This window comes from Chanodichthys erythropterus, chromosome 6 (genome assembly GCF_024489055.1).
Source record: "Chanodichthys erythropterus isolate Z2021 chromosome 6, ASM2448905v1, whole genome shotgun sequence".
Classification (NCBI taxonomy): Eukaryota; Metazoa; Chordata; class Actinopteri; order Cypriniformes; family Xenocyprididae; genus Chanodichthys; species Chanodichthys erythropterus.
Genome location: NC_090226.1, coordinates 18221543 through 18247500, shown reverse-complemented (window position 1 = coordinate 18247500; position 25958 = coordinate 18221543). Strand labels below are relative to the sequence as shown.

The following is a 25958-nucleotide window of genomic DNA, read 5'->3' as shown; positions in this document are numbered from 1 at the left end:
CGCTACAACATCTCATTATCGGGCCGTTTTAAACCAAACGCTCCTGCTTTCACTTCTGTTTTAATTAGAGAGGCTTTTTCAGAGGTCACATGAAATGAGCTTTTAATTAGTGTCAGCCATCAGTTGATTTCCTCTTTATAGAAGCCGTCTCTCTGGATACCTCTTTGTAGTTAATTGGATCAGAGAAGCACTCACAAATACACATACAAATCACTGTCAAAAGTTTGCAGCAGAAGAAAGTTTGTCAAACAAAAAGAAACTAACAAATATTTGAAAAGACGGCACGGTTGACTGCCAGCAGTGTATTCAGTCAGCACCTTTGCTGCATCCTTGTTTAATTAATAAAGGGCCATTAAGCGCTCGTTGACAAAGGAGGATAATATACAGCCCCAGCTGGTGAAGGGGGAGTGAATAAAATCAGAGAATGAGAAAGGAGTGACAACAATTTGGAAGTTTTACAATATAAATGAGAATATAGAACAAGTACAATCATGATTAAAACAGTAAGAGCAGGAGTAGTTTAAAAGACTGATTCTAACTCTATAAGACATGGAAAGGTAAGAGAGGACACATGACAAGTGAGGGAGGAGATGTTGGTAAAGCCTCAAGGTGCTTCCCCAAAAAGTTTAGCCTTGGGTAAACTAATAGAATCGTTCATAAGTTGAATATGGAATCACATATAGTGACATTTGATCCAGATCAGTACCAGATCAGCATTGTGATGCTGCTTATACATTGTATGGATAAAAAAAAAGTATTGGGACCATTATACCAACAGGAACTGTAATGACATTCTAAATACATTGATCAGGCATAATATAATGACCACTGACAGGTGAAGTGAATAACACTGTTTATCTCTTCATCACAGCACCTGTTAGTGGGTGGATATATTAGACCGTAAGTGAACATTTTGTCCTTAAAGTTGATGTGTTAGAAGCAGGAAAAATGGGCAAGTGTAAGGATTTGAGAAAGTGTGACAAGGGCCAAATTGTGATGGATAGACAACAGAGCCAGAGCGTCTCCAAAACTGCAGCTCTTGTGGGGTGTCCCCGGTCTGCAGTGGTCAGTATCTATCAAAAGTGGTCCAAGGAACAGTGGTGAACCGACGACAGGGTCATGGGCGGTCAAGGCAAACTGATGCACGTGGGGAGCGAAGGCTGGCCCGTGTGATCTGATCCAACAGACGAGCTTCTGTAGCTCAAATTGCTCAAGAAGTTAATGCTGGTTCTGATAGAAAGGTGTCAGAATACACAGTGCATCACAGTTTGTTGCGTATGGGACTGCATAGCAGCAGATCAGTCAGGGTGCCCATGCTGACCCCTGTCCACTGCTGAAAGTGCCAACAGTGGACACGTGAGCATCAGAACTGGACCACGGAGCAATGGAAGAAGTTGGCCTGATCTGATGAATCACATTTTCTTTTACATTGCGTGGATGGCTGGGTGCGTGTGCATCGCTTACCTGGGGAACACATGGCACCAGGTTGCACTATGGAAAGAAGGCAAGCCGGCGGAGGCAGTGTGATGCTTTGGGCATTGTTCTGCTGGGAAACCTTGAGTCCTGCCATCCATGTGGATGTAACACGTACCACCTACTTAAGCATTGTTGCAGACCATGTACACCTTTTCATGGAAATGATATTGCCTGGTGGCTGTGGCCTCTTTCAGCAGGATAATGCACCCTGCCACAAAGCAAAAATGGCTCTGGAATGGTTTGAGGAGCACAACAACGATTTTGAGGTGTTGACTTGACCTCCAAATTCCCCAGATCTCAATCCAATTGAGCATCTGTGAGATGTGCTGAACAAACAAGTTCGATCCATGGAGGACCCACTTCGCAACTTACAGGACTTAAAGGATCTGCTGCTAACATCTTGGTGCCAGATACCACAGCACACCTTCAGGGGTCTAGTGGAGTCCATGCCTTGACAGGTCAGGGCTGTTTTGGCAACAAAAAGAGGACCAACACAATATTAGGAAGGTGGTCATAATGTTATGCCTGGTCGGTGTACATAGACATATGGAGTTGGTCCCCCCATTGCAGCTATATAAGCTTCCAATCTTCTAGGAAGGCTTTCCACAAGATTTGGAGTGTTTCTGTGGGAGTTCATCCATTGTAGAGCATTTGTGAAGACAGGCACCTGTGTTGGATGAAGGCCTGGCTCGAAAACTCTGTTTCAGTTTATCCCAAAGGTGTTTGATGGGGTTGAGGTCAGGGCTCTGTGCAGGCTAGTCAAGGTCTTTCACACCAAACTCATCCAACCTTGTGTTTATGGACCTTGCTTTGTGCACTGGGGCACAGTCACGCTGGCCTTCCCCAAACTGTTCCCACAAAGTTGGAAGCATAGCATTGTTCAAACTGTCTTGGTACGCTGAAGCATTAAGATTAAGATCTCACTGGAAGTAAGGACCTTGCTCAACCCTTGAGAAAAAGCAGCCATTATTCCTCCTCCACCAAGCTTTATAGTTGGCACAATGCAGTCAGGCAGGGTTACTAATCTTTTGTTTCAAACCAGTGGTTCGAAATGTGTATCAAACTGCCAAAGTCACGTGAACCATTGAAATTTCGAAACACTTATGACGTAACAAAGCCTTGTTTACTGAAATAACGTGACTTTCACAGTCCGAACCACTGATTCGAAAAACAAAACATTCGTAAAGCTTAGAAGCTTCATGAAGCAGTGTTTTGAAATCGCCCATCACTAGATATTGTTGAACAAAGTCATTATTTCCTTTTTTTAGCACACAAAAAGTGTTCTCGTCACTTCATAACATTAAGGTTGAACCACTGTAGTCACATGATCTGTTTTAAACATGTCTTTAGTACCTTTCTGGGCATCAAAAGTGTAAACTAACTTGATGTCAATGGAGGCATCACTGGGCCATCGGATTTTATCAAAAATATCTTAAATTGTGTTCCGAAGATGAACGAAGGTCTTACGGGTGTCGAACGAGATGAGGGTGAGTAATTAATGTTAATTAACATTTTTATTAACATTCAATAACTAACCCTTTAAGCTTAATATTGAGGAGGACAAGAGGTCAGACTGTGACATTTGGAAGCGTTATTGGTCAAATGTCGATTTGTTATATGAATTTGTAGGTCAGAGTTCATCAAAATTGAACTCAGTATTGACTCACTGAGCATGAAGTATAGATAAAGGTAAAGATAATATGGATGTCTTTTTTCATCCATAAAGTTTGGGTCAAACTTTCCACCTAATATTCCACATAAAATGAAAAATAATCTATAAAAAGGTACAGATCTGAGCTATTTACACATTGTAAAAGTTTTGATAGGAGGAAAGCATGCCTCACAGATGAAGAACAAATAAAGAACAGAAATCATGGCAGTCATGGCATCGAAAAACAATAATAAAAGTGGAATGGACAATTCAAGACTATGAAATGTATTATTCCAGGCAGAAAAAGTGAAATGAATTTTCATACAAGGAATCAGGTGTGTCACTTTGTAACTTCTTCCTTCTTTTTCATCCTCCACTAACTCAACTCCTTGTTAAGGAGACAAAGAGAGTAATTTAAATCGATCTTAAAGTGCTGCAATTACAGAATCCCAGGCTGCAATTCTATAAGAGGGAAATGGATTTCTCTGCCCATCTGTGCTATATGGCCAAACCATGAGACCTGAATATAAAGCACTGACTAGATAACAAAACTAACCACATGAGAGCGCTTTCGGCCAACATTTTCCCTTCAGCTTTGTTGTAAAACTATCCATCGTTGTCTTTTATGGCTCGCTGCAATAATGCCGTGCAGAAATCCATAAGACAAGTCTCTTTGTGAAGTTTTACAGTGACAGAAAGCAATCCTTTAGACGACAATACCTCCTAAAGCTCAAGGACAGCAAGAGGTCAGGAAACTGGCAGACTTATTCCTCAGGCAAGTTTTCTGGAAACTTCTACCTGACCTTGAGTAGTACCGAATGCAACTTCTTTATTAAACTCATACGGAAGAGCTCTAGACGTCCATTTTAGACTCCCACCATAACGTACTCAACTGGCAGCACATAATGAGCGAATAGCCCATGTGTCTGACAAGCCAAATACAACATCTACAAAGCACATTGCTGGTTTATGAACTAATAAATTTGTGGCTGTTACCTCTAAACGACACAATAAATAACCAATATTCCTGAACGGATGACTTGACCTTACTGTCCAGGAAGAAAATTGCGCTTCTCATGAAGAAGCTGGCGATCACTTTCACGCTAAACTCAAAAGACAGATTCCCAAAGTGGCAATTACCGTTTTGACATCCATTCGGAAGAAAAAAAAGTGACCGAAATCCTTTCAAAACTCCAAATGAACAAATACAAGGGTGTATAAAGAAAGATGGCTCTTTACATAATGAGATCAGGATATGGAATAGCTTTCAAACTACAATATGGCAGCTAGATATTATTGTCTTCACAGTCAGTATCATCTTAAGGGTTGGCGATAGACGATCCTAACGGATTTCAGCTCATCTATATTTATACAAGAAAGCGGCACTAATTTTGGTCATTACATTTACCTTGCCCGACACACACACTCATTCAATGACCTCTGAATTATACAATGACGCGACAAGAGCGTATTCTAACAAGACTCAAACTCCACAGTGTAATCCATCAACACACTCGTATTTGACACGCTGAAGGAAGAGCTTGAAATAGGCAATTATTGAACCATCTCCTCGATTTACACCCATCCGCACTTCACCTTCACATGTAACTTTGTGGATACGTACGCCATGTCATGGCATCACTGGGTCAAAAATCAGCACTTTACAGGCCGCGTGGGTTGGTTTCCCCATTCCCCATCAATTTGACTGCGAGACTGAAGAGTGAGAAGTGAGCGAATGAAAGGTGTAAGAAGACGAGGAGAAAGTGAGACAGAGGTCTGTTGCTCGAGGCACTTGATCTGGTGCGGGTGTCCTCTCGGATCGCCTGACAGATAATCCATTAAATGTTTCAACCCGATGACAAGGATGGATTTCAGGAAACGCCCGTGAACGCACGCTCTCACACAGTTCAGTACTGTAATTATGGCTAGTGGTTTAAAAACACATTTTTCTTATGACTGACAGACAATTATTCTAATATTAAAAAAAGTAAAGAGAGAAAAAAGCTTTCATTGAAATAGTTTTATTTTCAATATTGTTGACTCATTTTAAATATACATTAACTTTGAAAATACATTCAAGATTTAAAAAAAAAAAAGCTATTTATATTTGTGGATGTTTAGCTTGTAAAACATCTTTATGATAGGCACAGTAGAAAAACTACACCACTTTATGTTTATTTAAAAAATGTAATTAAATATACATTATAATGCACTTTTTTGACATGTAATCAGGAAACTTTATCAATATTGCATTTACTGTTCAATAACCATTTCAACAATACTTAATCTAGAGTTTTAAATTTTATACCCATAAAAAGTCTTATCACACCTTCATAAACAAGATAAACCTCAAATCAGACTGGGACGGTGATATCATATGGAGATTAAGAAATCAATATAAGATTTGAGATGTATTTCACAGTTCGGTCGTATAAAAACAAGGCTATTCCACTACATGACTGTATTGTTTCATGGTTTACTTAATATGGAATGCAATTAAGCGATTAGTTATCTTAATATTTTTATAGTTTAATTTGAAAAAATAAATCCATACTTATAAAGGAAACTTTCCATAAATGCTTAAAGTAAGGCGATGAATGTTAAAGAGTTATTTATTTAACTACAGAAATGGCTGACAAAAATGCAGAAAAAGATGCCTCACATTTTCCAAGACAGCCCTGGATTTGAGACCCCAGATTTTGTGGGCTGTGAAGAGGGTCTTAAAGGGATAGTTCACCCAAAAATGAAAATGTTATGTTTACCTGCTTACCCCCAGGGCATCCAAGATGTAGGTGACTTTGTTTCTTCAGTAGAAAACAAATGATGATTTTTAACTCCAACCGTTGCCGTCTGTCAGTCAAATAATGCATGGCAATGGTAAGAGTAAAAAAAAAACATGCACAGACAAATCCAAATGAAACCCTGCGGCTCGTGACGACATGAAACGATCGGTTTGTGCAAGAAACGGAACAGTATTTATATCATTTTTTACCTCTAATACACCACTATGTCCAACTGCCTTGAGCATCCATTGTGTGAGGTCTGAATGCACTCTGACAACGGAAGTGATCTCTCGCACTCATTGATGTTCTACGTGCGAGAGATCACTTCCGGCATCAGATCGCGTTTTCAGCCCTCACACACCGGATGCTCAAGGCAGCTGGACATAGTGGTGTATTAGAGGTAAAAAATTATATAAATACTGTTCAGTTTCTGGCACAAACCGATCGCTTCGTGTCTTAGGATATCAATGTGCTGTCACGAGCCGCAGGGTTTAATTTGGATTTGTCTGTGCATGTTTTATTTACTCTTATAGATGAAGTTCCCATTGCCATGCATTATACGACTGACAGACGGCAACGGTTGGAGTTAAAAATCCTCATTTGTGTTCTACTGAAGAAACAAAGTCACCTACATCTTGGATGCGCTGTGGGTAAGCAGATAAACATCAAATTTTTGGGTGAACTATCCCTTTCAATACAGTTCTGTCCCTGGAAAAAACTGGGCAGGAGGCCTAATGACTCTACCAGGCTGGTATGTAGCTGTGGTTCAAAAGGCAGGTGACAAAAGTGGCTTCTTCTCAGGCATTATGTGCAGTTTTCTCTGTGAATGAAGTGTGTAAGGCTGTTTTGTTTATGTCATGGTGAAGCAGGCCACAGCTTTATTGGCTTATGTGTATAATAATGGTATGTTTGTTTTGTGAATGTGTGAATGCATATATGTATTTATTTCCTGGTAATAGCTGCAACGGCTTTCCTGGCTGCATCATCGAGGTCACTGGCAGAGGTGATGGGCAGCCCGCTCTCAGACAGGATACGCTTCGCCTCCTGAACATTGGTTCCTGAACATGAAAACAAAACAATAGCAAAGACACTTTGGTTAATGGGGATTTTTAGGCCTTCACTTTTATTCTGATACACAGATTCTTATCAACAGGGTTGCACAATGTATTTTAATAGGCTATTTTTATTTATTGGCATTTGTATATGAAGAATTCATTCACTAAAAATTCTAAAAATCTCAACATATAGCGCGTTCTAAACCTTAAATACGTTTTGTCAGAAAAGCTGGTATTGTCCACTGTCAAAGAATCATGAGTTCATGTTTTACAGCAGAAACTGACAAGCGCCCTTGTTGTTTGTGTAAAGAAACAGATAAGTGAGTTTTAGTGGATCAGCGTGCAGTATTCAGGTCAGGTGACAAGGCTGCTAGTCACTTCAAAAAGATGCACTAGCTGAGGGGAGTTTCGTCAAAGCTGACTAAAAGTGATTGAGGATTTATAACTTTGACTCGTTCAAGTCCTTGTACACCATACACGACTTACATGCTGAACCGTTGGTTGTCCTTTTGCATTTGTGTGTGTGTGTGCCCATCTGTTTTTGTGTGAGTGTGTATATTTAATATACACTCAAACCAAACATTTTTCAGACACCTTGAAAATTTAATTCATTCATTCATACAGTTTTTTCACTATAGTTAAAAAAAATATATAAAATAATAATATAAAAAAATGGTGATAAAATATGACAAGATCTCAGAGTTAAACTGAGTCAGAAATAAATTAATCTTAATTATGACAGATAACACTTAAGCAAAACATGTTCAGGTCAAAGTGTCAGAATCATTTTTGGTTCCAAATTTTTTTACCAATTTTACTGGTAGTCCACTGCATGAAAAATTTTTGGGTATAATATGTCACAGTTTACTTTATTTTACTATCCTCACTTACATAAATTAACTATAGTTTTCTGCACTCACTAGTAAAAATATAACAAAAATATCAAATACTCATGTCTGAATAACTTTTGGCTTGACTGTATATAAAAAAAATACTTTCAATGAACTTTAATTTTGTAAGTTACCTGTATTTTTTTAGTTATTATTATTTAATCAAAACAACCCAACTGCAGTTTGATTGATATAACTTGGAACGCAATAAATAAATAAATACATTTATTTGTGAGAATTAATAGTTATCTGTTTTTGCAAATGAACTCTTCATATATTGGATATTCATAATATCCCCTGTTGGATAGTTTTTCAGCTTGGACATACATATGAAATGTAAAATGTAAAAAATTATGTTTATCTAAGGCACACAAATAATTTGTAATAGTTGTAATATACATATTAATAATTATTCATAGCTAATATTTGTTATCCAGGTGTGTTTAATTAACACAGACAAACTTGAATAATACCATCCTTATAGTTTAAAACAACTGCTTATATCTAGGCCCACACAACATATAATAAATATTAGATATTAAATATTATTAAATATTGCCCCCCCCCCAAAAAAAAAAAAAAAAATATATATATATTATAATAAAAAAAAATAATATATAATTTTGCATAATATCAATATCATTTGCATAATACCAAACTTATTCAAATAAATAGGTTCTGCCATATTATAAAATAATGTTAGTAAATAAAAATAAAGCTTTTTTGGGTGTATTTTAGTTATCTATAATAATATAATCTATAACTAAATTAAATATATATAAATAATATTATATAAATAAAATATATAATATAATATAATAAATATAATATAATATAATATAATATAATATAATATAATATAATATAATATAATATAATATAATATAATATAATATAATATAATATAACATAATATAATATAACCAAACATATCATGAAAATCAATTAGTCATTTCTAGGCCAACATATTATAAAATAATATTTGCAAATATAAATATTGATTATTTGTAGTTTTTAGACAAATTAGTTTAGGTCTATAACATCAACCATAACATAATTAAAAATATAAATAACAATATATAAATACAAATATAATATAATATCAATTATTAGTATCAGATTGAATTTTAATATCAGTGCATCCCTATAATATCAATAACATTAACAAGGAAAATCTGGCTAGACTTAAAGAAAAAAATAAGTCAGTGTTTTCTCATAAAGCTGTGACTGGCAGGGAGTGAGTTTGGGGAGTGTGTCTCTGCTGGTTTAAAGAATCAATGGTGTTGAAAATGCTTTAGGATCGTTCCATTGGCTGAAAAGGACAGGAAATGTTCCATTGGCTGAATGGCAATGAGGTTGTTCGTTCCATTGGCTGGAAACACAAGTGCTCCGTTCGCTGGCCGGGGGGACGTGTTGGTGCCAGCAGCAGAGGTCCCGACTGAGCACGCGCTGTATCATTTTGCCTGCCCTTGTGGTCTCCATGGTGACTCTGAATGTCACTGAACTATGGCCCACTGACACAGGGCCAGGGCCCGGGGCCAACTCAATAAAACAAATCAGAAATCTACTCCACAGGGGTCAAAAGGATGAGGGTGGATTGAGAAGAAAAGGAGGAAAGACAAGAAGGAAAAGGAACATGAGGGTGTGAGATGTGAGGAATGACAGACAGAGCACATGTTGAGCAGCTGTTGATGACAGAGCTGCTGATTTCACAGGTGAATGTGCAGCTCCAGGGAGAAAATATCACACTCACTCAAAATGTGTGTCTCAAAAGCAAGCCTATTTAAGATGGATCTTTTTATTTTTTACTTTATTTTTAAATGCCTGAAAAGCTATTGTTTTCCATTACATTTTTAAAATTTGCTTTATATTATTTATTTTTATCCTATTTCCATACCTTTATTGTGTTTTATTTTAGATTTTACTTAATTATTCATATACTTATTTAAACATTGATTTTTTATTTAACTATTATATTTTATTTTCATTTTATAAACTGTATTATGTTTTATTTAATAATTCATATACTTATTCAAACATTTTGTAACTATTGCATATTTTATTTTAATTTATTTCTATATGCAGCTTTAAATTTATGTTTTTATTCATATACTTATATATACTTATATATTTTTTAACTATTATGTACTTTATTTTAATTTAATTTATTTTATTTTTTATAAGCAGTTTTTATCTAATGTTTTATTTAATTATTACGTAAGAGGATTAGGGCCAAGTAATAATAACCATATTGAGATTAAAGTTGTTAAATTTCAAGAGAAAAGTCTAAATAAAATGTTGAGAATAAACTCATTAAATTACGAGAAAAAAACTCGAGATAAAAGTCGAGATAAAAGGTTGAAAATAAAGTCGTTAAATTAAGAGAACAAATTAGTTAAATTATGAGAAAAATTTTGTTAAATTTCAAGAAAAAAGTCGAGATAAAATGTTGAGAATAAACTCGTTAAATTACGAGAAAAAAACTAACATTAAATTATGAGTTTATTCTCAACATTTTATCTCGAAGTTTTTTATCGTAATTTAACGAGTTTTTTCTCAAGTTTTTTCTTCATATACTGAAGAACTTATACTTAAGCTATACTTAAGCTATTAACCTATACTTATACTTAAACATTTATTTTGTATTTAATTATATATTTTTCATTTTTCATATATTTCATTTTAATTTGTTCAAATATTATTATATTTTAATTAAAAAAAAATTTATTATTCATATATTATTTAAACATTTTTTAATCATCATTATATATTTTATTTTTATTTTATAAAGTAATAATAGTTTTAAATTTTATTTCATGCTATATTTAATTATTCATATACTTATTTATAATTATTTTTTATTTAACTATTATACATTTGTTTTATTTATAACTTTTTACTTTAACTTGAAACATAAGTGTATTTATTTATTTAAATTCATAACTTTATTTATTTAAATTTATTAATATACATTTAAGTTTGGAGATTGACTCGAAAATAACAGAAGAAAAGGAGGAATGGGATCAGGACATGATGTGAGCCAGGCTTTGAACTTGCGTTGCCAACATAAGCACCATCTACATGCTAGCTGCGAAGCCATGACTCCAAATCCTCATCCTTTTATGAACCATGTGGCAAAAAAAAAAAAAAAAAAAAATTCAAGCACTTATTATCCTGAATATTGGCCTACATGTATATATATAAAAAAAAAAAAAAAAAAAAATAATAATAATAATAAAAAAAAAAAAAAAAAAATATATATATATATATATATATATATATATATATATATATATATATATATATATATATATAAAATCTGAAAAATATCTTTTAATGCAGTATATATATTTAGGCTACACACATATGTATACATCTAATTTCTCTCTGTGCACATGTATAAGTATCTCTCTACACACACGTCCGTCAGTGTGAGTATGTTATTGTTGTCCTGCAGTGTAATTATGATAATACTCGCTCTCTCAGGAGAGAGGATGTTCTAATCAATAGCAGTTTCATGAGGAATTCAATTACCAGCACCACTTAACTACTGATATTTCAGCGCTTTTGTCCGCTCACACAATAACTCATTTCTAACACGTCTCCCACATTTGGCAGCACAAAACAATCAATTGTATAATTTCATTAGCAGAGGACGAGGGCGAGCAGGGCCGTGTGCTGGGAGTATAGAATATCCGCCGACCGCCACTGCTTCACAATGCTGAGTCGTCTAAGGGCAACGAGAGCAAACTTCAACAAAAGCCATGAAAAATACTCATATACACACACAACACTGAAGGGTTTTTTCTCAGACTGCTCTGATCGGCGGCTCTTCGATGGCCTTGTGTGAGTCAGATCTTTGCATGCGTTCTTTTTAAACGTCATTATGTGTCTCATACATACAGAATAAGCTGTGTATGTGGTAATGTCTCACACACATAGACCTACAGTACATTGATCTCAGCACTGAAGAGCTGACATGCACACTCACTTACTGCCACTAGGTGCTGCTAGAGACCATCTTAACACCAAAACCAACCAGAATGAATCAATATGAAATGGCCCATGTCTCTGAACAAAGATTAAATTAGAATAACTAATCTTTAAACATACACACTCATTATGGAACTGACAGAATATGATTATGAACAAGTATGCATTGATATTAATAATGAGCTTTGAAAGAGGCTTTATTTGCTTTACTGAAAGCAGGTTATTTTGACATATACTACATTATCCTGACATTTCTGTTCCAAAGTTTGCGGTCAAGTTTTTCTTTTTTAAATGAATATTTTTTATGCAGCACAACTGTTTTTAAGATTGATAATAAGAAAAGTTTCTTGAACAGCAAATCAGCATATTAGAATGATTTCTGAAGGATCAAGTGACCCTGAAGACTGGATTAATGGCTGATGAAAATTAAGCTTTGCCATCACAGGAATAAATTACATTTTAAAGTATAATCAAATAGAAAACAGTTATTTTAAATTTTAAATTTCACAATATTACCGTAAAAATATTATTTTATAAATAATAAATATTTTATTGTATTTTTGATCCAATAAATGCAGCCGTGGTGAGCATGAGACTTCTTTCAAAAACAAAAATCTTACCAAACTTTTAAACAATAATGTAAAAAAAATAAATTAAAAAAATAGATTTTATTTAATATTTAATTTAATTATTCACATACGTATTTGAACATTTTATATATTATATTTTTATTTAATATTTTATTTTATTAATTATATATGCTTACTTAAAATTTATCTTTGATTTAACTACTATATATTTTATTTAATTATTTATAACTTTTATTAATGACTTTTATTATCTTTAATTTGAAACATAATTTCATTTATATATTTAATTTTTTAAATATACATTTTAGTGTAGAGATTGACTAGAAAATAACAGAAGAAAAGGGGGAATGGGATCAGGACATGATGTGAGCCAGGCTTAAACTTGCATCACCATAGATGAAATAATAATAATAATAATAATAATAATAATATAATTATTTTATGACTTTTAAAATGAGTGATACATATATTTTAGGAGATTTTCATGCAGAAATCAGGGGTCGTATGTATAAAGCCACTCAGAGTAAAATTTTGTCTTAAGTGTGTCATAATTCTAAGAATGACAATTTTACTCTTCACAACTCTTCATTCGACACAAGTGATTCATAATGTCTGAAGCTTCCTGAAGCAGTGTTTTGAAATCGGCCATCACTAAATAAGTCATTATTTAGGTTTTTTTTGGCGTTCCAAAAATATTCTCGTCGCTTTATAATATTAATATTGAACCACTCACATGAACTGATTTAAATATGTTTTTAGTACCTTTATGGATCTTGAGAGAGGAAATCCCTATGGAGGCTTCACTGAGTCATCGGATTTCAACTAAAATATCTTAATTTGTGTTCCGAAGATTAACGAAGGTCTTACGGGTGTGGAACGGCATGAGGGGGAGTAATTAATGACAGAATTTTCATTTTTGGGTGAACTAACCCTTTAAGTTTTAAAGGGTTTTACATACTTTCCCCTCTCATTTTTGATACAATCGAGCAATTTACACTACTGAAAAACAATAAAAATATAAACATTTTATATCACATCTGACTAGAATTTTAATAATTTTTTATGCATCTATACGAAATAGCCGTTTACACTGGCAGTGCAGGATTTGAATATGTAATATATGTCATGCCAATTATGGCAGCAATGCCAATATGTCTGTACATGCAAAATTTTGAGTATAACAACAATGTAACCAGACAGGAGCAGTTCAAGTGCTTATAAAAAGATGAGAGAAGGAAAATATTTTCATTCATTATGTGTCATTGACAGTCTTAGGTGTCTATATGAAAGAGCTGATTGTAGAAAAGCTGGAAGAAAAGAGTATGAGGTTCACACACACTCATGTATACCTATAGTCTTTCTTGGAAAGGTGGGACTCATGGAGGGGCTGGGGTAAGATGGGCCTGAATCAATAGGCAGCTAATACAACTAAATTCCTAGCTGGGAACCATCTTATAGCGATCTGTCAGACATGATCAGCCACAGACAGAGAGACAGAATAGACGATCGATCTGTAAGCAGCATGCTGCCTCTTACACCCATTACTAGGGGCTTTCAGGCCACTGTGGCTAATTCACTTTTCCAGAGAGGGCAGGAGAATCTGCGCCAGTATTGCTTTAAGGCATTTTCATTTGGATGGAAAATGCTTTGTGAAAATTGTGTGTCAGTAATTACTTTTGCCCTGTGTATGATATGAAGGCTTTTAGCCATTTAATTTAAAGGGTTCAAAATAAATAATAAATTTCAATGAAAATTATTCATAATTAATCATTTATATCATGAATTAATACAAATATATACTGTATATTAAAATATTCCAAATCTATGGGGCTTTCTTCAGTGAATCACAACAGCAGGAAATTTTGACATTTGTGCTTTTTTTCATGCAATTATAATGAATATTGAAGGCGTTCAAGCTTGCAAAAACACTGAAAAAATATCATGAAAGTGGTCCATATGGTCAACTCACTGACTTCAAGGGTTAGTTCACCCAAAAATGAAATTTCTGTCATTAAGTACTCATCCTCATGTCGTTTCACACCCGTAAGACATTCGTTCATCTTCGAAACACAAATTGAGATATTTTTGTCCGAGGGTATGTGATCCACACATGGGCAGCGACGTCATTGCACCTTTTGATGTCCAAAAAGATGGTTAAAATAGTCAACGTGACTACAGTGATTCAACCTTAATGTTATGAAGCGACGAGAATACTTTTTGCGTGTCCATATCCATTCAGTAGGGCTGCACAATATATATCGCGATTTATCGCAAATGTTTATTGCACACGATTTAGCAAAGGCTGCATTATTTTATGCGCAGCTTGTCAGAGCTGTACGGCTCTGTGATCAGCAGTAAATGCTTCTCCATCTGAAAGCCAGAGGGCGCTCTCGGGCAGAAACTGCAAATATGCCTTGCCGCAGAAGTAGATATCACGCATCGTTCCAGGAAATCCCTATGGGCATCATACTATTGCTGTAGCTGAATAAACAGATGATTGAAACGTTCTGATTCATTAAACATGACTAATAAACACACGACTGCCTTATTCTGTGTAAGAAGCCACATCATCTCACAGAAGGTGCTCAACTGTCGTTATGAAGTTTGGAGTAAAATGTTTGGAGAGTTTGGAGTAAAAACAAGTTATTAAATGTTGTCTTTTGTTGGACAAGATATTAATAAATGCTTCTCATGTCTGGAAAGATGTTTGACGCGTGTTGCTTTTTCAAATACATATTATAAGCGATTCAAACTCGCAGTGCTTTCAGATGGATTAGCATTTGGAGTCATACTTCATTGACAAGCTGCGAGTAAAAAAAAACAAACAAAAAAAAACCGCAGCCTTTGTGACTTCATAATCACACTAAGAATAGCGTTTAAGTGCGATTTCAATGTTATTTTTCGTATCGTGCAATACATCGTGCAGCCCTACCATTCAGTATAAACTGGATAATACAGTCAGCAACATGAGGACGCGCAATGCTAGAACTATGTAAATAGGTTGCATGCTTCATTTAAATATGCAAATAAGAACATTAACCCAGGGTTTAGGAATGCACAATGTGAAACATCACCTTATAAATATGCAGGATTAATTGTTAACCCCAGGTAAATTATGAGCCATGTGAAACGTGAAGAAAAATACCCCAGGATTCCATTTACCCGGGGTTTAGAATGACCCAGGATTAACTATTTCAAGTGTGAAAAGCCCTTATGAGTATGTGATTGATTGTCTGTTGCTAAGCGTCTAGCTGTAACATTCTAACACCGCACCGTTTCACACATTACAAGTTTGGCACCACAATGTGGGGTTAACACCTCAAAAGTGGTGCTAACCCTGCTCTAGAGCCTGGGTAAAAAGCGGTGCTAACCACACTTCTAAATTACAAGTGTGAAACGTTCCTTGCTGGCTATGCAGGCCACACTGAGTCATCAGATTTCAACAAAAATATCTTAATTTGTGTTCCGAAGACTGAACAAAGGTCTTATGGGTGTGGAACGGCATGAGGGTGAGTAATAGCAAAGACTATAGAATAACACAAGACGTGTCACTCATATTGTTTTGAATGGGAGAAAAGTAATGCGCAATATGGCGGAATAAGTCCCGCCTTCTAAATAAGAGACAATCGGCGACTGGTAAAGTCATCGCGTCACTTCAGCGGCCGTTAGAATCACCGGTTTCTATAGAAACAGTCAGACGTGCTCCTCCGAAGAGACGCGCATTTAGGTTGCGCATTAGCTTGATCCAGCCTGAAAAATACAGTTTTTTTGTCATGATTTGAGCGTTTAGAAACTAAATTTATGAGCCGGTTGTTGTTAGATTTCATTGGTGATTTCAAATATCAAATTTAATCGAAAGCTTGGCGAACAGTTTTGGAGAATTTGATGTTTCCCCATTTAAAGAGATAGGAGCTGCATGATGCCCAGGATGCCTGAGAGGCATTTCAAAGATGGCCGCCGAGTGAAATGACTTGTCTTAAAGGGACTTTGGTAATAAATGAAAATATTTTCATCTTTGGGTGAACTAACCCTTTAAGCTCAGCGTGAAAGGCCCTTTTTTGTGTTCCTCACTAAAGGTGCAGCCACATTATCAAAATTTTACAAGGAAAAATGTCTTGTCAACAGTGTAGCGATGTCTGAAGCACAGCTCACACAGAAGTTACTTTCAAACCAAGCAGCTTTTTGTTGGTCAACAGGGCAAATTCATGCGACCAACTCAAACCTGTTCTCCCACGGGATTCCTGAGCGCCTAACTGAAATGACTGGATTTTGCCAATGACGGTAAATGTGACAGCACCTTAAGTCATACAGATTTGAAATGACATGAGTAAATGATGACAGAATGTTCATCTACGGGTGAACTGTTTCTTTAACTATTTCAATGACGTATGTGGCATACTGCCATCAGTTTGGCCCACATGTGCACTGAGAGTGCAAATATTATCAGAAAATTAAATATAATGTGTATTTAATTTTGCTAAATATCTTCAAGCTGCTCTTGTTCTATATTTAAGCGGTCCTCAGAAGGACAGGGTACGGCATGGACAAACGAGGGGCAGAAAACTAATGGAGTGGAGTATATGACTCTCTCTGGGCAAAACGACTCAGCTGTTTTCTGCCAATTATCCTAATGGCCAGATGGGATCAGGCCGGGCCCAGTGTCACACGAGCAAGTAGCATTAGCATACACAGGTGAGAGGTCCCGCAATCAACGCCTGGCCCCTCTGCTCCTCTCACTGCCACCAACAACTGCTGCGGCGTGACGCGCTTGCTAACCAACACCAACAAACTCTTCACTTGACAGATGTGGCTTTTGTTACAGGTACAGAGCACATTTTAAAAAAATAAGAGGTAAATTGCAACCTTTGAATGCAAAAATGGACTAAATTTGATTAAAATGTTATTGTTTGGCCACACCCACCTTCGAGCCTGACCACCAGGGGAACCTTGAGCTCCAGTTCTCGGCAGGCTTTGGTGATGCCGTTAGCAATGATGGCACAGTTAACAATCCCTCCGAAGATGTTTACCAAGATGGCCTCCACCTGAATGCGGGAATAGAAGTGAAAAAGGCTGAAAAATATGCTTTATTTAGATAAAAACATAGCATGTGTTAAGAAATGCAAAGTTTAAGAAGATATAAAGGCAAGAGAGCAAAACCTTCAGGGTTCTTATACATGTAACCAGCAAAACCAGTTCAAGATTACTGGATACGTTTTTTTAAATCATTAAAATCAATCAATTTCAAGATAATTCAACATTTTGATTGAGGATAACTAGGAAAGTTTATATTCAGGATGAAATATCATGGAAAATTCATTACAAGCTATATTATTTATAAAATTGTATAACATTTCCAATACTTTCAGGCTATCCATGACTGGAGAAAACCCAAAGCTCATATGAATAAAGAACAGCTGCCAAATAGGCTATTAGCACTAGTATAGTATGCTAAAACCTTCATGGGCTGGAAAAGAGATTTGAGGTGCTTATGTCCTGAAATGAGCAGGCCACCCAAAGAGAAGCTAGATATTTCAGCTGTGCTAACAATGCTATATAATGACCATAATTCCTCAAAAGAAAATAAGCAGATTATACTTCAACACAATCTAACAATAATTTACATAAATGTATAGTAGCAATCAAAGGGATATTAAACCGTGCAAACACACACATGCATAGAACAGCTTGTGATTGTGTTACTCTTACAAGGTAAGAATTTAAATAACTCAATGCCAATTTATTACAGTCAAATTAGCAAGTAAACAGATCAGATTAAATTGGCATGTTTACTCATAATCTATGCTAATCTGTGGGAGTGACTGCTGGCGGTGGTAATGATGTTTACATGTTTGAGGATTAGAGAGATATTGGCGGATTCCATCGAAAAATGCTGTTACCCACCTTACTGGCTAAAAACTACAGCTCCTGTGTCTTGAATTAGTATATTGTGAATATGAATTTAGATAATAGCAATGTCTTCTAAACACTGGGATGCTAAAAACTCAATCATCTGTTACATGATTAAGAGGTCACACATTACATATAGCTTGTACTTTGTAATTTCACACTATAACAGCATTATGCAATGACACTGTAGCTATTTTTAAAAGCACTGTGGCATTATTACCCATATTCTCATCCTGCTTTTTAGGCAAAAATTGTTAGCAAAATATAATAATAATTATACTGATACTAATAATATAATAATGCATAAAATAAATACAAAGAAAAAGCAATTATGCCATTGTGAACTATGTTTATCCAACATTACAAATGGTCATGGAATGTATTATTATTATCATTATTAATAATAATAACAATAATAATGTAAAACATGTTCAAACAAAACAAAAACCCACAACAATATTGAACTGTTTATCAGGAATTTATAGACAAAACGTTTTAGTAAAATGTTTAATTATTATTATTATTATTATTAATAATAATAATGTAAAAACATGTTTAAAAAACAAACAACAAAACTATACTGCCATTATGAACTGTTTATCCTGAATTTTTAGACAAAAAAAATCTGTAAAATGTATAAATAATAATAATAATAATAACATTATTATTATTAGTAGTAATAATAATAATAATAAATATAATAATAATGCATAAAATAAATAAAATGAAAAAGCAATTATGCCATTGTGAACTATGTGTTTATCCTGCATTACAAACGGTCATGGAATGTATTAATAATAATAATAATAATAATAATAAATATAGCTGCAAGCAGCAATTATGGGGCCAAGCACAAAAACGGCACAAGAAACCAGCCAACACGGCTGGGAGCATCAGAACAACTGCAACAGTGAACAATTAAAGACGTATTAAGATCATTTTAGGCATAAGAGCTGAAAAATTATCAAAAATGAGGATTTACTGGTTCATAACTTTCGACCAATAGGTGGCGCTGTGTCCAAATTGTTGTGGTATGGTCAGAGTGAGGTGACAATGACACTTCCAAAGTTTGGTGTCAATATGTCAAAGCACTGAAGAGATACAGCTTCAAGAGTCATTTTTGAATCATGCCTCAAATTCTTTGCTCTGGTATACAAAAACGGTTTGACATATGGACTTGAAATCCATAACTTTTTGTCGGCATGGTCTGAAGATGACACGGTTCAATTTTGGTGAAAATCGGAGCAACGGTCTAGGAGGAGTTCGAAAAAGTAGGTTTTTAAAGAAAAACAATATGGCGGACAGGACGTTTAGCTGACTATGGCAAATTTGATATCTATGTTCTCAGCATAACCCAAGGAATCTACAGAGACCAGTTTCATTACAATTGGTTAATATAGACAAAAGTTATTAGCATTTTTGTAAATTTTGTTATAACTTTTGACCACGAGGTGGCGCTGGTCCGAAACTTCTCAGGCTCCTTCAGGGCATTGTCCTGATGACCCATACCAAATTTATGAATTTTGGTCAAACTCATCAGAAGTTATGAGCAAAATAACAATTTTTCATATCTCCACTCCAGTAGGTGGCGCTGCACCGAAACACTGTATAATGCCTCAGGTCATGCTTGTGATGACATAGACCAAGTTTGGTCTAAATATGTCAAAGCATTGTAGAGATACAGCTTCAAGGGTAATTTTTGCATCATGCCTCAAATTCTTTGCTCCGGTATACGAAAACGGTTTGACTTATCGACTTGAAATCCATAACTTTTTGTCGGCATGGTCTGAAGATGACACGGTTCAATTTTGGTGAAAATTGGAGCAACGGTCTAGGAGGAGTTCGAAAAAGTAGGTTTTTGAAGAAAAACAATATGGCGGACAGGAAGTTTAGCTGACTATAGCAAATGTGATATCTATGTTCTCAGCTTGACCCAAGGAATCTACTGAGACCAGTTTCATTACAATTGGTGAATACAGTCAAAAGTTATTAGCATTTTTGTAAATTTTGTTATAACTTTTGACCACAAGGTGGCGCTGTGCCGAAACTTCTCAGGCTCCTTCAGGGCATTGTGCTGATGACCCATACCAAGTTTTGTAAAGATACGTTAATGCGTTCGTAAAATACAGCATTTTAGCACAAAATTCAAAATGGCCGACGGCCAAAATGGCCGATATGGGAAAATTGGATATGATTCGACTCGGCATGATTCCCCGAATCCAACGAGACCAAATTTATGATTTTTGGACAAACCCATCAGAAGTTATAAGCAAAAATACCCATTTTTCATATCTCCGCACCAGTAGGTGGCGCTGCGCCGAAACACTGCATGGTACCTCAGGTCATGCTTGTGATGACATGTACCAAGTTTGGTCTGAATACGATAAAGCGTTGCGGAGATACAGCCTTACTTCTGTTTTCGCAAGCACTACGTACAATTCGTTCGTGAGTTTTTCGAAAACGGTTTGAGGAATCAACTTGAATTCCATAACTTTTTGTCAGCATGGTCTGAAGATGATCTGATTCAATTTTCATGAAAATCGGAGTAACGGCCTAGGAGGAGTTCGAAAAAGTACGTTTTTCAGAAAATTCAAAATGGCGGAAAAATTTTCATGACGGAATTTTGTTTCTAGCCCTTATGGTTCAAAAGTTATTAACATAAACATAAGTGCAACTTTGGACAGCTGGTGGCGCTAGAGGGATTGAGATAGAGACTCCAAATTTGCTGTGGACAAAGGTCAGACTGTCCTCTAACTGTGTGCCAAATTTCACAACTTTCCCGCAAGCGGTTCTATGGGTTGCCATAGACTTCAAGAGCGGAAGAAGAAGAAGAATAATAATAATAATAAAAAAAAAAAAAAAAAAAAAAGAACGCCAACAATAACAATAGGTGCCTCCGCACCTTCGGTGCTTGGCCCCTAATAAATTTAAAAAACAAAAAAAAAAATGCAATTGTTTGCAATGAACTGTTCATCCTAAATTTATAGACAAAACATTCTGTAAAATGTATAAATAATAACAACAATAACTAAATAAATAGAAAAAAGAAAGAAAGAAAGAAAGAAAGAAAGAAAGAAAGAAAGAAAGAAAGAAAGAAAGAAAGAAAGAAAGAAAGAAAGAAAACAAAACAGTTCATAATGGCAGTATAGTTTATCCTGAATTTTTAGACAAAAAATTATGTAAAATGTATACATATTAATAATAATAATAATAATAATAATAATGCATAAAATAAATAAAATGAAAAGACAATTATGCTATTGCGAACTATGTGTTTATCCAGCGTTACAAATGGTCATGGCATGTATTATTAGGGGCCAAGCACCGAAGGTGCTTAGGCACCTATTGTTATTGTTGGCGTTCCGTACGCTTATTATTATTCTTCCGCTTCTTCTTCCGCTCTTGAAGTCTATGGCAGCCCATAGAACCGCTTGCGGGAAAGTTGTGAAATTTGGCACACAGTTAGAGGACAGTCTGACCTTTGTCCATAGCAAATTTGGAGTCTCTAACTCAATCCCTCTAGCGCCATCAGCTGTCCAAAGTTGCACTTATGTTTATGTTAATAACTTTTGAACCATAAGGGCTAGAAACAAAATTCTTTTTTCCTCTGATTCCTTAGGTCAAGACGAATCGATTGCACCATATGACGTCATTTTCCGTCATGAAAATTTTTTCGCCATTTTGAATTTTCTGAAAAACGTACTTTTTCGAACTCCTCCTAGGCCGTTACTCCAATTTTCACGAAAATTGAACCAGATCATCTTCAGACCATGCCGACAAAATGTTATGGAATTCAAGTTGATTTCTCAAACCGTTTTCGAAAAACACGCAAACGAATTGTACGTAGTGCTTGCGAAAATAGACATAAGGCTGTATCTCCGCAACGCTTTATCGTATTCAGACCAAACTTGGTAACTGTCATCACAAGCATGACCTGAGGCAACATGCAGCGTTTCGGCGCAGCGCCACCTAGTGGTGCGGAGATATGAAAAATGGCTATTTTTACTTATAACTTCTGATGGGTTTGGCCAAAAATCATGAATTTGGTCTCGTTGGATTCGGGGAATCATGCCGAGTCGAATGATATCCAATTTTATTTATTGGACATTTTGGCCGTCGGCCATTTTAAATTTGGTGCTAAAATGCTGTATTTTACGAACGCATTAGCGTATCGTTATGAAACTCGGTATGGGTCATCAGCACAATGCCCTGAAGGAGCATACCAAGTTTAGGACCAGCGCCACCTTGTGGTCAAAAGTTATAACAAAATTTACAAAAATGCTAATAACTTTTGACTATATTAACCGATTGTAATGAAACTGTTTTCAGTAGATTCCTTGGGTCATGCTGAGAACATAGATATCAAACTTTCCATAGTCAGCTGAACTTCCTGTCCGCCATATTGTTTTTCTTTAAAAACCTACTTTTTCGAACTCCTCCTAGACCGTTGCTCCGATTTTCACCAAAATCGAACCGTATCATCTTCAGACCATGCTGACAAAAAGTTATGGATTTCAAGTCGATAAGTCAAACCGTTTTCGTATACCAGAGCAACGAATTTGAGGCATGATGCAAAAATGACTCTTGAAGCTGTATCTCTGCAATGCTTTATCATATTCAGACCAAACTTGGTATGTGTCATCACAAGCATGACCTGAGGCATCATACAATGTTTCAGCACAGCGCCACCTACTGGAGTGGAGATATGAAAAATGGCCGTTTTTGCTTATAACTTCTGATGGGTTTGACCAAAATTCATAAATTTGGTATGGTTCATCAGGACAATGCCCTGAAGGAGCCTGAGAAGTTTCGGACCAGCACCACCTTGTGGTCAAAAGTTATAACAAAATTGACAAAAATGCTAATAACTTTTGATAATATCTACCGATTGTAATGAAACTGGTCTCAATAGATTCCTTGGGTCATGCTGAGAACATAGATATCAAATTTGCCATATTCAGCTGAACTTCCTGTCCGCCATATTGTTTTTCTTTAAAAACCTACTTTTTCAAACTCCTCCTAGACCTTTGCTCCGATTTTCACCAAAATTGAACCGTATCATCTTCAGACCATGCCGACAAAAAGTTATGGATTTCAAGTTGATAAGTCAAACCGTTTTCGTATACCGGAGCAAAGAATTTGAGAGATGATGCAAAAATTACTCTTGAAGCTGTATCTCTACAATGCTTTGACATATTCAGACCAAACTTGGTACGTGTCATCACAAGCATGACCTGAGGCATCATACAGTGTTTCGGCGCAGCGCCACCTACTGGAGTGGAGATATGAAAAATGGCTATTTTTGCTTATAACTTCTGATGGGTTTGACCAAAATTCATTAATTTGGTATGGGTCATCAGGACAATGCCCTGAAGCAGCCTGAGAAGTTTCGGACCAGCGCCACCTCGTGCTCAAAAGTTATAACAAACTTGACAAAAATGCTAATAACTTTTTTTTCTAATTGCTCACTGCTGCTGTTGGTCTGATGCTCACGGCCATGTTGGCTGGCTTCTTGTGCCGTTTTTGTGCTTGGCCCCGTAATTGCTGCTTGCAGCTATATTTATTATTATTATTATTATTAATAATAATCATAATAATGTAAAAAAGAAAAAAATTATATAATAATAACGCATAAACTAAATAAAATGGAAAAGCAATTATGCCATTGTGAACTTTGTTTATCACATAAGTAAAATGTATCATTATTATAATTATGATGACTATCATTATTGACAATAATAATACATTGAATACATTATTATAAGTTAAATTATACAAGTATGAGCCATTTATTCTGCATTAAGCACAAAATGTGAGTAAAATGTAATAACAATAAAAACAACAATAATAATACATAAGTAAAAAAATAAATATAATTAAAAAGGAATACATTCTAATTTTAGTATTTAAATATTCTAACAACTCCAATTCATATTTAATACATACTAAATAAAACAATTAGGCTTTAATGCATTCAGAGATATAAGACAACATTTTCGATAATTAAATAGATTTTACAGTGCATTCTGGAAATGCAACAATTTTGACAGCCCTCAGAAAGACTGATTCCCTAGACAGTGCACTTATTATTGAACTAGGGAGCCGACTGAGACACACCCAGCCACACATACAGAGAAAAAGCAAATCCAAATATGATTTTTACATAAAAAGAAGAAAAATCTAAGATAAACCCACAAGCTGACAGTGAGGAGAGGTGAAAAGACAGAGACAGAAATAGATACAGGCCGAGACTGACAGACACGTAAGACAATGCCTCCTCTCCAACAGGTACAAGCCCACCTGGTTGAGCAGCCAGATGGCAAATCCACATCTTTACATCCTGAGACATTGCATACAGCTAGTGCTTCATTGTCAACTTGTGATATAAATGTATCCACACCCAAACAAAAGGAAAAGAAAACACATCTGGCTGTGGTTGTTTCTGACAGAATAAAGGGCACGCGATGCCACAGATTCCAGCATGAGACCCTTGAAATGGCAGATTCCCACTCACACAGCAGATGAGTGTGGGGTCTGTTAGTGGATCTGACAGACTGGATGGAGATAGAGAGAGAAAGTGTCTGTAATGTCCAGCTGCTGATGCTGGCACTGCCAGACATTTACCATGACTGCAGAATGTCTACATCTGTTGCGTCTTCCCCATCAATCCCCGTCTGAACTACTGCTGTTTACACATTAATGCACAACTCTGGCAAGACATGGAGAGGAAAAAGCATGATATGTATAGAGACACAGTCATTGCTCAGCTAAAAAGGAGTAATACTTGACCCAAACCTTTCAATTCAGAGCCCTGCTCAAACTGAGACATCTGTCACAAACACAACCACATTGCTGCACGTTAGACTGACTCTGTGTGACAGAATAAACTAGTCCAGCAATCAAATCACCAGGTTTAAAACTGAAAAAGTCAGAAACCATTTTATTCAGTATATATTTTTCCCCATTACAAAGTATATTGTCCGCACAACAAACTGAGTGAAAAGTTGATTAAATGGTTATTTAAAATCCCAGATTTTGAATGTGGTCTCAGAATTTTGGATCCCACTATTTTTTTTCGGCAGAAGGAAGGCTTTTAGTGATTTTACTTCATCAAAGTTGTATTGTTACATATATTACATAACATAACATATGTTATGTAATATATGTAACAATACAACTTTGATGAAGTAAAATCACTAAAAGCCTTCCTTCTGCCGAAAAAAAAATAGTCCCTGACCGTGAACAGCAACAGAAATTGCAATATTACGCCATTAGATGGCAGCAAAGACCGTCTTTATAAGTGTGTCAGTCAGTAGCAAAGACTTTTACATTGAAAAGACTGAATTGTTGTGAACACAGAACAAGATGCAACTGAAAAATGCTTTGACTAGCGCTGTCAGTCACGGGAAAACCCCTTAACTGTTAAAAGGACAAGATAATACATCGGACATTTAAACAGATTTTTTATTATGAACTGACTGACCTGAAGGAAGATGCTAAATCTGAATTCAGGTAATAAACTCGCTCACTCGATCTTTTTCTCACAATACTCTTCTACATAATACAGTAAGCTTCAATGAACAATATCAATTGAGAACATACAGTTTATGTTG

The 25958-nt window shown here is 35.5% G+C and overlaps 1 protein-coding gene across 2 annotated transcripts in view; it reads right to left on the bottom strand.

Annotated features, from left to right (window-relative positions):
* Window positions 1-6399: 6399 nt before the first annotated feature.
* The window catches only part of suclg2 (succinate-CoA ligase GDP-forming subunit beta), a 160260-nt gene continuing 140701 nt past the window's right edge, over window positions 6400-25958 (bottom strand). The window contains exons 10-11 of one of the 2 annotated variants that reach the window (XM_067388335.1): window positions 17360-17480; window positions 6400-6968 (exon numbers count right to left, since the gene is read on the bottom strand). In XM_067388335.1, the coding sequence (XP_067244436.1) occupies window positions 6853-6968; window positions 17360-17480 (237 nt within the window). In that variant the 3' untranslated portion in view covers window positions 6400-6852. The remainder of the gene's footprint in view (window positions 6969-17359; window positions 17481-25958) is intronic. The other variant, XM_067388336.1, reaches the window with a different exon arrangement.